At 38.3% G+C, this 15106-nt stretch overlaps 1 protein-coding gene across 2 annotated transcripts in view; it reads right to left on the bottom strand.

The window, feature by feature from the left end:
* LOC137055795 (zinc transporter ZIP11-like) overlaps window positions 1-15106 on the bottom strand; it is a 181758-nt gene that overhangs the window by 48715 nt on the left and 117937 nt on the right. For both annotated transcript variants that reach the window (XM_067429700.1, XM_067429699.1), the window contains exon 7: window positions 10932-11099. In XM_067429700.1, the coding sequence (XP_067285801.1) occupies window positions 10932-11099 (168 nt within the window). The remainder of the gene's footprint in view (window positions 1-10931; window positions 11100-15106) is intronic.

Raw genomic sequence — 15106 nt, 5'->3', positions numbered from 1 at the left:
ATGAGCTTGTCGTATTCAAGAGGGAAACTTTAAAGGGTGTTAATGAGCAATTTTTAACTAGGAAACTCATATTTTTAACCATCTGACCAATCAGAGCAGAGTAGACCAATCACAACAGACTGGGCCATCTGACCAATCAGAGCAGAGTAGACCAATCACAACAGACTGGGCCATCTGACCAATCAGAGCAGAGTAGGCTCATGGAAAGGGGGGGTTTAGAGAGACTTTTTCATCCGTTGAGTCGTTTGACAATCATTGAAAAATGTGGTGATGTGCAGCAATGTATATAATGAGAAGAGTTTTTTAATTTTTTTACTTTGATGCATGTAAACCTGTTGTAGGAGACTCCAAAACAAAATGAGGAAACTTTGAAATACGACAATAGGGGCACTTTAAAACACTTTATTTTCTATGCAATTCAAATCCATCACTCTTAAATGCAGGCGTGATGATGGCTCATTCAAGCGTTTTAACCTTTCTGTCTCAGAGTTTCTTCTGCAGAAGCACAGCAGGTCCAAAGTGCAGCAGAAGCACAGACTCACCGTTCAAAGCCACACATTTCTCTTTATTTCAGAAAAAAACAGACATCTGGGAGAGAGAGAGAGAGAGAGAGAGAGAGAGAGAGAGAGAGAGAGAGAGAGAGAGAGAGAGAGAGAGAGAGAGAGAGAGAGAGAGAGAGAGAGAGAGAGAGAGAGAGAGAGAGAGAGAGAGAGAGAGAGAGAGAGAGAGAACGCAGAAAATGATGGACGAAACGGCGAGGCTCCACAAAGCCTGCTGAGTCTGACCGCTGGGTCTGACCGCTGCTTAAGAACCAGCTAAGAAACCTAATGAAACCACCGGAGGAATCAAGCAGGCAAAGCCCTGCGCCGTGCCATCAGAAAGCAGCCGAGGCGAAACACTCAACTCAACCTTATCAAACATCCAGAATCCAACAAAAAAAGTAAATCCACATGTGTTATTATTCCCCCCAAAGTGCACTTTCAAAGCGCCATTAACATGTGCGTAAAGCCTTGTGGCTTTACAATCAAGATCTAAGGTTAGAAGGGCCGGCAAAGAGCTGAGGAAGAGCTCGGCCATCCAAAACCTCCTGATCCTAATAGCACATCCCAGGATCCTTCAAGGAGAGATTCCTCTTTTTTATTCTCTTTGGAGTGCTTTCTATCTTTGATGTGACAAAGCAGAAGATGAAAGCGCCAGCTAATAAGGAAGTAGTGAGCCGCTCATGTACTGTTTTCTCACACGCTGCAGAACTGACAAGACATGGTTGTGTGTTGAACACTGAACATTTTATTGGAGAAAAGTAATGGGAGGTCATGATATCATGGGCTACAACTCAGTCATGGTCGACAAGACGGTAATAATGATGTTCAGCGCTGAATGAACGTGGCTCTCAACTGAAAAAGTCATTTATTTAAATGTAAACTTATTTCAATGCAGTTAATAAAGGGTTAGCTCACCCAAAAATGTAAATTCGGTTATTATTTCCTCACCCTCATGTCGTTCGACACCCGTAAGATCTCCATTCATCTTCAGACACAGATGAAGATATTTTTGTTGAAATATCATTTCCTCTCTCAAGACCCATAAAGGCACTAAAGACGTCGTTAAAAAGTCCATCTCACTACAGCGGCTCTACAATCATTTCATGAAGCCACCAGAATAGTTTTTGTGCGCAAAAAAAAACCTAAATAACGACTTATATAGGCTAGTGATGGCCGATTTCAAAACCGATTTTTTTCCTGAAGATTCTGAGCTTAATGAATCAATGAATCGATTAATGATTCAGATCGCGTGTCAAACTGCCAGACAGCAGAAATCGTGACTTTGCCGATCTAAACCGCTGATTCGATTCACTGATTCATAACGGTTCGAAACTATGAAGCATTGTTTTCAAATAGGCCTTGCTACACACTGTAAACCCTAATGTTGTCTTTACTTAAACAAATCAAGTAAACTTGACTAAATATTACTAGTTTAGTCCAAAAACTCAAAAATATAAGTTAGTATAACTTATTGCCCTACAAAATACATAAACTTAAGATTTTAAGTTGAATGAACTCAAAATCATAATTAATTATAATAGCTCACTCTGGTCTTGCTTTGATGTGATTGGCCATGCCAGGAGTTCTGTCTGGCAACAAGAACTAATACACTGATTGGAGGACATTTACAAAGGCGGTCCTTTTCTGTTGCTGATTTAAATTAAGATGGAGACTTTTTCATTGTGTGCTATCTTAAAATCGGTAAGTAAAAATTTGTAAGTTACTAAACTTAAATAATAATATGTGAACTAACTTATAACTAACCAGATTGACTTTATTTCTGTTTTAATGAAAATAATAGATCTGTTGGAAGTCACAATGATGGAGATGTGTTTGCTTTAGTTGGGCTATTGACCCTTGACTGTATAATATTATAATATAATGTTTCTCTGGCTCATTTGTGTTTGTGAGACACATTTGGGAAGGAACACAAAGTCAAGAGAAAATATCATCAAGTGATGTTGTTAAATCATTGACGATGAGAAGATCATCATGTATTGGCAATCCCTGATCTCATACAGAGTCTAATTCTCTGGTTGTCAAAGCAGTTATTAATAGTTTTGAAATATTAATCCAAATTTCCATGAGATTCTTTACTCTTGTGGTAATTGAACAATTTATTATTTTATTTTTTGTGCACAAAATGTTTAAATCTACGGCATTAGTTAGACATGCACAGACATCAAGAATCCGTGTATGAATCTCTACAATGGTGACAATTTATTTATTTTTTTAATCCGATAAACAGATCAACTCTGAACATAAAACAAGCTACAAAAACATCAGAACAAAAGAGCAAAAGTAAAAGCAAATAGTAAGAATCAAAGAAAATGTGTCACAATTCAAACGCATAATTTATTCATGCTGCAATGCATGCTGAAGTTTTGATTGGTTGTACCCAGCATGGTGTACTGAACTTCTGGTGTTCCCAGTTTGATGAACTTAACAATTTAACTACAGTGAACGTGAGCACAAAGTTAAGTGAACTTAAATATACAAGTTTTGGGAGACTCCATTACTCAATTAAATTGAGGGAACGAGTTTACTCAAATGAATTGAGTTCAATCAACTTATTAGGGTTTTCAGTGCATAAGTCGTTGTTTTTATGTACATAAGTTGTTTTTTTGCACACAAAATTTTTTTCCCATCGCTTCATAAAATGATTGTAGAGCCGCTGTAGTGAGATGGGCTTTGTAACGTCGTCTTTAGTGCCTTTATGGGTCTTGAGAAAAGAAATGACATTGGTGTCAAAAAAGGCCTTTCTGAGCCATCGGATTTCAACACTAATATCTTAATCTGTGTTCCGAAACATGGAGGTCTTACGGGTGTCGAACGACATGAGGGTAAGTAATTAAAGACAGAATTTTCATTTTTAGGTGACCTAACCCTTTAAAGTATTATATGTGTTTTATGTTTTGTGTAATATTCAATACATCAGGCTTTTATGGCTCTTATAGTGAGAATATGGACAACTCGACAATACCGCCCATTGTGATGAGAATCAATGCCAGGGAAATAAGAAATGATAGCAATGTGGAAGTGCTGCAACCTTTTTTAGAAAAATGCTAAAAAGGAAAGCTTTTTATATTGGCCTATTTTTATTTTATTTTTTTATTTACAGTGAATGTAAAGTACTTTCCTGTGTAGTCTCTTGAGCACCTGTCCTAGACACTGAATGAACATGCACAGGCAATTCCATTCAGATTCATCTTTCAGAGAAAACTGCACTTGAAAACACTGGACTACAATGGAAACTGGCACTGCATCTTTTAACAGGCAGCACACACTGACCCAAAATCACCTGCTGACTTGGCCCCTGCTGTAAGGGACATTTTAGGTAATCACACCACCAGAACTGTAAGAATGATGCGAGACCGCATTCAAACGCGATGGGTTACTTTACTGATTTTGGCAAGAAATACTTCCTGCAATTTTGAGACTGCACACTGTGGAGGTAAATATCCAGAATCACTGGCGAGCTTCCTTTCCAGAGGATTTTAAAATGCATGAAATATAATGATAGTTGCTGTGGGATGCCAGCATGGATATTCATTCTGGCTTTTGTAGAAGTATAAAGATCAACTGAGGTTTAAGACGATGGACTGATCAAATTATAATTTTGCTGACAAAATCTGATGTATATTAAAATGGATAAAATATTACATACAAGTTTGCATTTAAATGAGGTGTAACACTTCACGATACGGTCCCATTAGTTAAAATTAAAGGTGTCATGAACTGGCTTTTTAAATGTTTTTATACTGCTGTCTGAGGTCAACTTATGACGGTTTTTACATTCACAAACATCATAATGAATAAGTAATAGGCTATTTTCTACACTGGTTTTGAGGCTCTCTTCTGAACGCTGGGTTTTGATGGGCGTGTCACTAGAGACTTGGAAGTAAATGCCCACGGCTATAGATTGGAGGAGATTTGCATATTTAATGAGTTCAAATAAGGAATTCCTCACATGAGGAATTGTTTTGAAAATGGCAACCAGAATGATTCTCTCACAGGGCTCGCAAAACGTATCTATCAAATAAACACAATGATTTATCTCTCATTCACCTGAGATTTATTGGAATGTTATTTTTTTATTACTTGGTCAAATTAGATACTTGGATTCCAAACTGTCACCCAAAAATGAAAATTAGCCCATGATTAACTCCCCCTCAAGTCATCCTAGGTGTATATGACATTCTTCTTTCAGATCAATACAATTCGAGTTATATTAAGAAAGTCCTGGCTAATCCAAGCTTTAAAATAGCAGCAGTTGTAGCTCTGGTTTTGAAGTTCATACAAAAACTTCCAGCGATCGGCCGATGTCCATTCCGATGTACATGTTTCTCTATGTCCGTTGGAGAAAGACGTTTTGCAAAGGTCACAAAAAGCCCTCTCGGTATCCCCTCAACACCTTTCAGCCACAAATATTAATTTTCCCAGTCTTGTACCCACACCATCTCTTTTTGATTGCTGATGGTGGTGCCTCAGAGTAGGTTCGCGCGCATCTAAAAGATTCTTCCCAGTGTGTCTTGGTATGCACATGCGTGACAACAAAGTTGACAACCTAGTCAGCAGTTCAACTGAGGAGGGGTGGGTGTGGCAACAGTAGCGTGCTCGTTTAGCTGCCTGGGCTTCTTCGAGGATATAGGATATAAATCGACCCAATTTTTTTGAACAAGCATTGATTATGCGTGACGGTCTCAATTTGCGGGACACATGAATTCGCCTTCAAACGCTGTGCGCGCACATGCTACGCGGGACCCTAAACTCAAGACAATATTTTGTATCTAATTTACTTGAGACAAGTAGCTGTGTAATAAGCGGGATAATGTACATCCAGCCGGTTGTTATCGCAGAATAAACCTCTTCAGAGACGCAAGATCCTGACCACTCTGTCAGGGTTTATCCTGCGATAACAACCGACTGGATGTACATTATCCCTTACCTAATAAAAATAAAACTGTTTGTTATTTGTTCATGTTAACAGATACAACTTTTGCTTTTAAAGGGTCTTATTTTATGCTTTTGTCCATGTTGATCTTTCTGTAGTGTGTAAACGCCTCTATTGTAGTCTTGAGTTTTCTTCCGGGAACGAACACGTCACAATATTCCTCATTATAATAATTCATACACAGAATAAAGGGGTGGGGCCTGGCTGAGTGAGTTAGTAGTGGGTTGAAACTGGTGGTTATGGTAAGGGACGGGACATTTCCCAAACATGTTGGAAGCGCTTAACCAATCACAGCGCACTGCTCCACCTGACCAATCAGAGCACAGTGTGCTTTTCAGAAGGTGGGGCTTCATAGAGACAGAAACTAAACAGAGCGTTTCTAACAGACTGGGAAGAGAGGAGCCGCAACAATGGAGAATATGTGAAATAATCAACATTCAAGCAGGAAAACCTGCTCTAGTAGAGCCAGAAAACAACATCAAGACTAACACATACCAGGCTAAAAGTTCATGTTCAAGTTGAACTAATGCTAACAAATTGAACCGTATTGTAAAGTGTTATCAAATATGGCGTTTAAGGAGAATACGTAGAATTAAAAAAAAACACTCGAAGGATACGATAAAAATATAATAAGTGCAAGATAAACATTCAAGACTTCCATCAAAAGTCTCTTTTAGTTCAAGAATATATACTAATGTAAGAAAAATAATAAAAAAAAAACATTGAAGGCTGTTACCTTTTAAATAGCTTGAATGCACTGCTAGTGTCACTCCACAGAACTAACAATGCCTTCTGGGGGAATTTTGTGCCAACTGAGGGATGTAAAGGTGCAATCCGAACATTGGGTTTGTGCTTCTCTCCTACTGACCTAATCAAGATCAAATCAACCAACAGCACTTCAGATCATACAGTACACATCAGAGAGCGGAGGGGGAAAGGTCAACCTATCATCATGTCATGAGAGCAACAGAATACAACAGCACAGAGACACAGAGCTGATCGGTGCTGTAACCGAGACCATTTACCCTCAGTGACAAATAAAAAAAGGTGAAAATGAGACACGGTAATGAGGAGAAAGCAATTTAATGTCATGACAGGTCACACTTTTTAAACTTCAGCTTGCAGACGACTATTAATTAAAGTTTTTCATTAAGTAGATTTGAATTCCTCTATATTATACTGTATTTCCCAGGGGCCCATTTTAGGAGGGCTTTAAAACTGTCGGTTCCTGCCTGTATTTTAGTATGTGTTATTCAGTGTGCACCAGCGTCAAAAGAAGGGGACAATGTGTGTGCATTTATTTGTTATGATATCTGCATCTGTGTAGTTCTTTGGCATAATTGCTGTTTACATAAGGGAAGCAATTCAACACGGTTGCTTATTTATGTATTTACTTTATGAAATTCCTTTCATCTAAATGGCGAACTTTGTGACTTTTCCTACTGTTGCTATACTTCATAATTCAACACAATCAAATTGGTTATAATATGCATTTGATAATAAATCCAATAGCAAAAAACACATAAATAACTTTAAACAGGAGTGGAAATGGCAAATGAGGTAATGAGTGTTCCTCTGCTGCCACCCACTGGTTATAGTGGGCATTTCATGGCATTTTCATGTTAAAAGTGTTTGTTTTCCAGCAGATGACAGAAATCCTCCACTAAAGCATAGCACATATTCAATGTTATCGCAATGAATTAATAGTATAAATGTAGACTTCTTTAAACAAATTTAGTTTTAAAAAAAGGTGTTTAAAAAATTACGTGTATTGAAATTAAAATAAAAAAATACTGTACATATTATGGCCAATCTAGACAACTATGAAATTATTTATTTATATATTTATTTTTAAATATTAACAATGCAAATACCATTGAAAAGTTTGGGGTTGGCAAGAAATAAGTCTCTTCTGCTCACCAAGGCTGCATTAATTTGAAATATTGTTTTATCCTTTAAAACAGCTGTTTTATGTGAATGTTAAATGTAATTTATTCCTGTGATCAAAGCTGAATTTATCATCATTACTCCAGTCTTCAGCGTCACATGATCCTTCACTAATCATTCTCAGATGAGGATCTGATGCCTAAGAAACATTTATGATTATTATCAATGTTGAAAATATTTTCTGGATTCTTTGATTAATCTTAGATGACTCTTTAATGAAAAGTTCAAAACGAACAGCATTTATTGGAAATAAAATCTTTTATAGCATTATAAATGTTGTAGTGTGAACACAACATAGCAAACTGACATTCAGACACAATCCCTTTCGACTCACTAAACTTCTCATAGTGTTCGTCAAAAACACCAAACGAGTGCTGAGCGTTTTCTTTTTTTTTCTTTTTTATGGTCAAGTATGTCTTTGCCTGCTGCACAATATGTGGATACATATATAACACTACCGCATTATTTTTTCCACCAACTGAGAGGATTTTCGCATCTTCCCTTTCATTTATATCCATCTCATGCTCCAAAGCCCTGATTGCCTTCTTCTGCACTGCTCTGTGTCTGACTGTATACGCCGTCCAACAAGTTGCCCATTTTCTCTCCGACTCAACACTCTTTTTTTCCTGCATTTTTTCAAATGAACTACACCGCCACACCGCCACTGGATAAACAAACCACGTCAGTTACGTCATCAGCATGTCTCGCGCCTCTACCAACAATTCAAATGCACGGTTTTTGCATTCAAATGTGCATTATTATTATTTTTTTAATCGACAAATATTCTAAATTTGAATTTCTATTTGACAGCTCTAGTGTCTGCCGCATTCTTGTGACTGAAAAACACTTAACCATCACGGGTTACAATGGAAGACTGGAAGACAATGGAAGGTGATCGGCCGGAACTTTAATTTAACTTTACTTTAAGTTTTAAATATGGATATTTTTCTTACACAAACTCATCGATTCGCATCAGAAGGCCTTTATTAACCCCCGGGCCGTGTGGAGCAGTTATTTGACGAACCGATGCATTTTTTATGGACTTAAAACAGAGCTACAACTACTGCTATTATAAAGCTTGGATTAGCCAGGACTCTCTTAATATAACTCAGTTTGTATTCATCTGAAAGAAGAATGTCATATACATCTAGGATGACTTGAGGGGGGGGGTAAATCATGGGCTAATTTTCATTTTTGGGTGACAGGTTGGAACTGTTTTTCTTCGCGGAAGCTTTGCGTAAGAGCTAATAAAATATTTAAACTCAAGACAATATTTACTAATACTAAAAAACTGTCTAATTTACTTGAGACAAGTAGCCGTGTAATAAGCGGGATAATGTACATCCAGCCGGTTGTTATCGCAGAATAAACCCCTTCAGAGACGCAAGATCCTGATCACTCTGTCAGGGTTTATTCTGCGATAACAACCGGCTGGATGCACATTATCCCTTACCTAATAAAAAAAACTATCTCCAACAGCTACAGGATCAAAATAAATCTGCACAATGTTAACTAGTCCCTTTATCTGCCTCAAATCATGGCAATAGAGTGTGTTTATTTTGATGTAATGATTGTGACTCAATCTATCAGTCTGGTGCAGCTGTCAATGAATGAACTATCAAGTCTAATTATCAGTTAATGCTCTTAGTGACCTCGGACCTTTCTCTAAAGCACAGCGCTCTATTGATCCCGTCTCATTCTGAGGATTCATTCTGAAGGATGCTTGTCCTGCTGACAATATGTCCATTTATTGAAGAGTCTGTTGAAAAGCTTTAAAAAGCAAATTGAGGCTGGAAAGAACAAGCTATGAGTCACTGAGTAATTAGGTGAGGAACACATCTGATGTCTCACACAGATTCACTCAAAACACTCTTGAAATCACAGCTGGTGGTGTTTGTGTAGGTCGTGCATCGGCAGTCGAGACGTCTGGGAGAATGTGCCTGATTTCAGGCTGTGAGATGGGACATTGAGGACAGCTGCCGTCACAGTATGAACACACACACACACACTGCCGTCAGAGTCCGCTGGCGCTCAGACCAGCCATCTATAGTCACCTTGCTCATTCTGCTCATCGCTCAGAGATCGCCGCTGGAATGATTAACAAATGCATCCGAGGGGTGATCAAGTGCTGCTGAGAGCGCTGGTGATAAAGAGGAAAATAAAGGCAGCGTGGTGCAAATGCACAGGAGAAAGAGAAGATGAAAATCACTGGAGCAGAAAATGTGTCATTAAACCTGCACAGTTTGAGCAAAGAGAGGGAAACAGAGACTAGAAATAATCATTATCCGTCACTTTGATAGACTTGTTCATTTTCATTGACGTTCCATTTCTGAATGCAGATTTCATTTTGATTCAGCCAATATTAAAGTCACCATGAAATCAAAACTGATCATTCTGATTGCTTTTTTAAATTAATATTATAAATGATTTCTCCATGCAGATCATTTTAGTTTTAAATTCCTGTTCCTGGTAATCTTGAATCTGAATAACAGCAACATCTCATCTCTTCTCTGATGACGAGGGCGGAGCAATCTGTCACTCACATGAGATCCACCAATAGCAGACCACAACCATCCAATCAATTCCCCACAGACAAAATCAAGCCCCGCCCCAACATTTGTTCTTGTTTTAGATGCGTTTCACTCAGATATACACACGCACGCACGCACGCACGCACGCACGCACGCACGCACGCACGCACAGACACACACACATATATATATATATATATATATATATATATATATATATATATATATATATATATATATATATATATATATATAATAAAAATACATACTACTTTATAAGATATTATTCCAAAATGAACAACTGCAATAATTTAAAATGCTAAAAAATATATAGTAATAAAAATACCACACACGCACACGCACACGCACACACACACATATATATATATATATATATATATATATATATATATATATATATATATATATATATATATATATATATATATATATATATATATATATATATATATACACAGATATAACAAACTGTAGACCATTCAGAAATGCAGATTTCAATTTCATATAGCCCATATTAATAAGAGCAATACTTTAAAATGCTTAATATATATAGTAAAAATATCAAATATTATTTGAAATGCAATAGCAATTATACACTTTAAAATATTTTAATTTATGTTGCTTTGTCAGCATTGTGAGGAAACACCTGTATTTTTGCGCCGTGCCAAGGAACATATGGTGCTCATGTTTCAGTACGGTATCAAATCACCGCTCAAGCGCCTGCCATAGGAAAAGGTCACATGCAGATATGAATAATTATAAGACAGTGCCTTCTCATAGGATTAGGCCACAGAGGCTCATGAATAATTGCATAACAGCACACCAAAAAAATGAAATAAATAAAGATTTCAATCATGACAAAAGAGACATGATTCGTTATTGCTTTAGAGACTTGATATAGAAAGGGACATGTGGAAGTGAAGAGGAGACGCTCACCGGGAATGTTGTGTATGGTGATGGCCAGGATCAACAGAACCACTCGCCGCCAGCTGCTTCCTGATTGGCTCGTCGGCTCCTGTGGTTTGGTACTCACTTCCTGTTCCTCTGTATGGCCGGTGTTGGGACCCCTACGTCTTTGGTACACCTCTCCATTCTCTGCTTTATCTAAAAGAGAACCAGAAAAGGCACGTCACACATCATCATTTTTTGGAGAACACACATTTCAAGATGCAAGTAATCAGCAGCAGAACGACTCTTTTTAAAGCCGAGCTCACTGCAAAGAAAAACTGCTTTTCTTACTTAGTATTTTTGTCTTGTTTCTCCAAACATCTAAAAATTCTTAAAACAAGAAGTATTTACTAGACAAGGAAAAGTTATTGTCTTGTTTTGGGGAGAGAAAAAAAACTCAAAATGAAGAGAGTTTTTGCTTAAAATAAGATAAATAATCTGCCAATGGGGTCAGTAAAATAATCTTAAAACAACATTATTTATCTTACCCCATTGGCAGATTATTTATCTTATTTTAAGCAAAAACTCTCTTCATTTTGAGGGGTTTTTCCCCAAAACAAGACAATAATTTGTACTTGTCTAGTAAATGTTTCGTAATGTAAGAATCTTTATATTTAAACTAGAAAAAAGGCAAAAAAAACTGAGTTTTTATCTCACACTGTAGTTTTTAACCATATTCAAATGGCAAGCGTCAAATCATTTCTTTCCTTTAGACGCTCTGAAAAAAAGTGTATCCAGAGTGCATCTGAAACTCACACCACCAATTACCCGTCACTTTGGGTACGCCATTAATGTATGCATGCGGTGAGAATTAGCAAATAGAAGAGAATGACCCTGAATCGTCCTCACAAAAATGAAAGGAAGAACATGTCGGTAATATAGTTTAAATTTCTCCGAACCACACATGAAAGAATATAATGAATGCAGATTACTTGGGCATAAAAGTCATGAGGAGCACATCCATCATGTGTGATCGGAGCGTATACAGTATTCGGTTCGGAAAGACGGAAGGAGTTTTTAGATGAGAGCTCAGGTGAGTTCGCATGTGGAATATAAAATATCATTTCTGATAGGTGACTGACGGATCACTTATGAATAAATTATGCGTGATGGACAACATGTGAAGGCTGAATACTGTCACACTACGGTGAACCTGATTTCACAGAGTACAAGATGTTCCTGGAACAACATCTTTGTCCATCCTGGAACGTCATTACAATCAACCAATCATATTTGAGTGACAGGTTTAGGCTTACGACCAGAGTAATGTGCTTCTACATCAGCGTTATTCACGGACATGTCCATGCTATAGGAGCTCAAATGTTGCACTGGATGGATGGATGGATCCATCCAGTGGATGGATGGATGGATGGATGGATGGATGGATGGATGGATGGATGGATGGATGGATGGATGGATGGATGGATGGATGGATGGATGGATGGATGGATGGATGGATGGATGGATGGATGGATGGATGGATGGATGGATGGAAGGAAGGAAGGAAGGAAGGAAGGAAGGAAGGAAGGAAGGAAGGAAGGAAGGAAGGAAGGAAGGAAGGAAGGAAGGAAGGAAGGAAGGAAGGAAGGAAGGAAGGAAGGAAGGAAGGAAGGAAGGAAGGAAGGAAGGAAGGAAGGAAGGAAAAACAATAGACAGAGAGACCGAATGGAAAATAGAATAGAAGGACGGACGGACGGACGGACGGACGGACGGACGGACGGACATAGATAGATAGATAGATAGATAGATAGATAGATAGATAGATAGATAGATAGATAGATAGATAGATAGATAGATAGATAGATAGATAGATAGATAGATAGATAGATAGATAGATAGATAGATAGATAGATAGATAGATAGATAGATAGATAGATAGATAGATAGACGCCCTGTGATCTGGAGTGTAAAGCGTGAGTGATAGAGCAGATATTAACGCTGACGGCTCAGTAATTGCAGACTTCAGTGAGGCTGAGATGAAAGAGCCCAATTTACGATGATTTGCTGTAAAGGTTCGGGTTGGCACCAGAATATCTCTAAAAATAAGTTTAGGCGTTTGCTCATGCAAACCTTTCACAGTGATGCTCGGCTGTGTTGTGTCTGATTGCAGAGCAGTTGTTAAGGTGTTCTGGGTGGTTTCTTGCTAGTCCACCCGTGAATCTTTGAACCCTGTGACTCTGTACTTTCTGTGTTTTATCGTCTGTCACGCTAAATTGGCTTAGAAAAGCAATAGCACAGTCCTTCACAAGCCGTGCAAATTGAGATATCATTCATGTTCGCAGCTCGCCTTAGCAAGCAGCACTAATATTAACTTGTTTTATGGATTCTAGACAGCAGAATTGAACTCAGGCAAAAAAAAAACACTTTGCCATCTCTGTCAGTAACAAACATCATTTAAACATCATCAAAAATCAAAAAAATATCTTCAACTCAACATATTATTATTTAAAGGTCAGACAGCGTGCCAGAGCAGGCTACTATTTGTGTCGCTCAGACTCTCTCCACGGGTGTCCGGTTTTTCTGATTACTGCTTGTTTGCTGGTTTTCTTGACAATATGCAAATTTCTGTTCAGCAGCAACATCCCATATCACTTGTTTATTTTCATATGCTTCGCTTGGCACCAGGCTCAAACCTGTCTTCAGCAATCAGTCATAAGTCATTTTCGAAAGAAATTACACTTGCACAATATATGGCGTGAAGAGAAAGTCGAGTATGTGACAATTTTATAACTTCATAACTAATAAGAGAACTTTCTGGTCTTGAATATTTCATGACAACGGAGGTATATAATTAAAATGACAAAAAAATTGTCAGAGCATGAGTGGTTTGAAACAACAACAACAAATAAACACTATTAACTTTATTTTTATTTTTAAAAGAAAGAAAATAAAATAAGTATCTTTTACTTACCAAGGCTGTTTTTGATACAGTAAAATCTAATAACGTGAAATATTATTACAATGCAAGATAGCTGTTTTCTATCTAAATACACACTATATTGCCAAAAGTATTGGGACGCCCCACCAAATCCCTGAGTTCAGGTGTTCAATCACTTCATGGCCACAGGTGTATAACTCCAGCTCTCGGCCTGCAGACGCTTCTACACACATTAGTGTAAGAATGGGTCGCTCTCAGGAGCTCAGTGAACTCAAGCGTGGGGCCGTGATAGGCTGACACCTGTGCAATAAGTCCATTCCTGACATTTCCTCACTACTAAATATTCCACGCTCAACTGTTAGTGGGATTATAAAGTGGAAGCGATTGGGAACAACAGCAACTCCGCCACAAAGTGATAGGCCAAGTAAAAGCACCTAGCAGGGACAGCGCATGCTGAGGGTCACAGTGCGCAGAAGTTACCAACTTTCTGCAGAGTCAATAGCTACAGACCTCAGTCAATTAATACAGACCATGATTGAGCTTTGTGGAATGGGTTTCCATGGCCGAGCAGCTCATCCAAGCCTTACATCACCAAGGGCAATGCAAAGCGTGGGATGAAGTGGAGTAAAGCAGCCGCCACTGGACTCTAGAGCAGTGAGACGTGTTCTCTGAGCGACCAATCACGCTTCAGTCTTACAATCCCATGGACGAGTCTGGGTTTGGCAGTTGCCAGGAGAACGGGACTTGCCTGACTACATTGTGCCGAGTGTAAAGTTTGGTGGAGGGAGGATTATGGGGTGTTTTTTTTTTTTTAGGGGTTGGGCTTGGCCCCTTAGTTCCAGTTCTATTTGATATCTATTGGTTGCGTGTACTTGTCTAACTGAACATACGTTAGCACGCTGTCACAGGCTGGAGAATCCTTTATTTGAGGTGTTGCTGGTTCTTTGCGATTTGTAATCAGACTCTGACATGTATGGGACAGGGCTCGTCCCAGGGCTATGCATTTTCAAGATGGGCTACCAAAACATATCACCTGTCTGATATGGACTATCTTCAGTAGTAAAATAACTTTCCTTTCTTGAAGTGCATTGTTCACCCTTTGACTTGATATTTGAAGGAAAAATACAACCGTGAAAGTTTTGATCATGCTGATTTGTCTGACACTGCAGTGAGGCTTGTGCGTGCGTGTGACATTTTTGCATTAAGGCATTTTGCGAGCCCTGTGGGCGAATCATTCCGGTTGCCGTTTTCCCACAAGTTTTTAAAACAATTCATCACGTGTACT

This window comes from Pseudorasbora parva, chromosome 21, assembly GCF_024679245.1.
Source record: "Pseudorasbora parva isolate DD20220531a chromosome 21, ASM2467924v1, whole genome shotgun sequence".
In the NCBI taxonomy this organism is placed as follows: Eukaryota; Metazoa; Chordata; class Actinopteri; order Cypriniformes; family Gobionidae; genus Pseudorasbora; species Pseudorasbora parva.
Note: the sequence above shows the minus strand (reverse complement) of the source record. Positions and strands in the feature narration are given on the sequence as shown.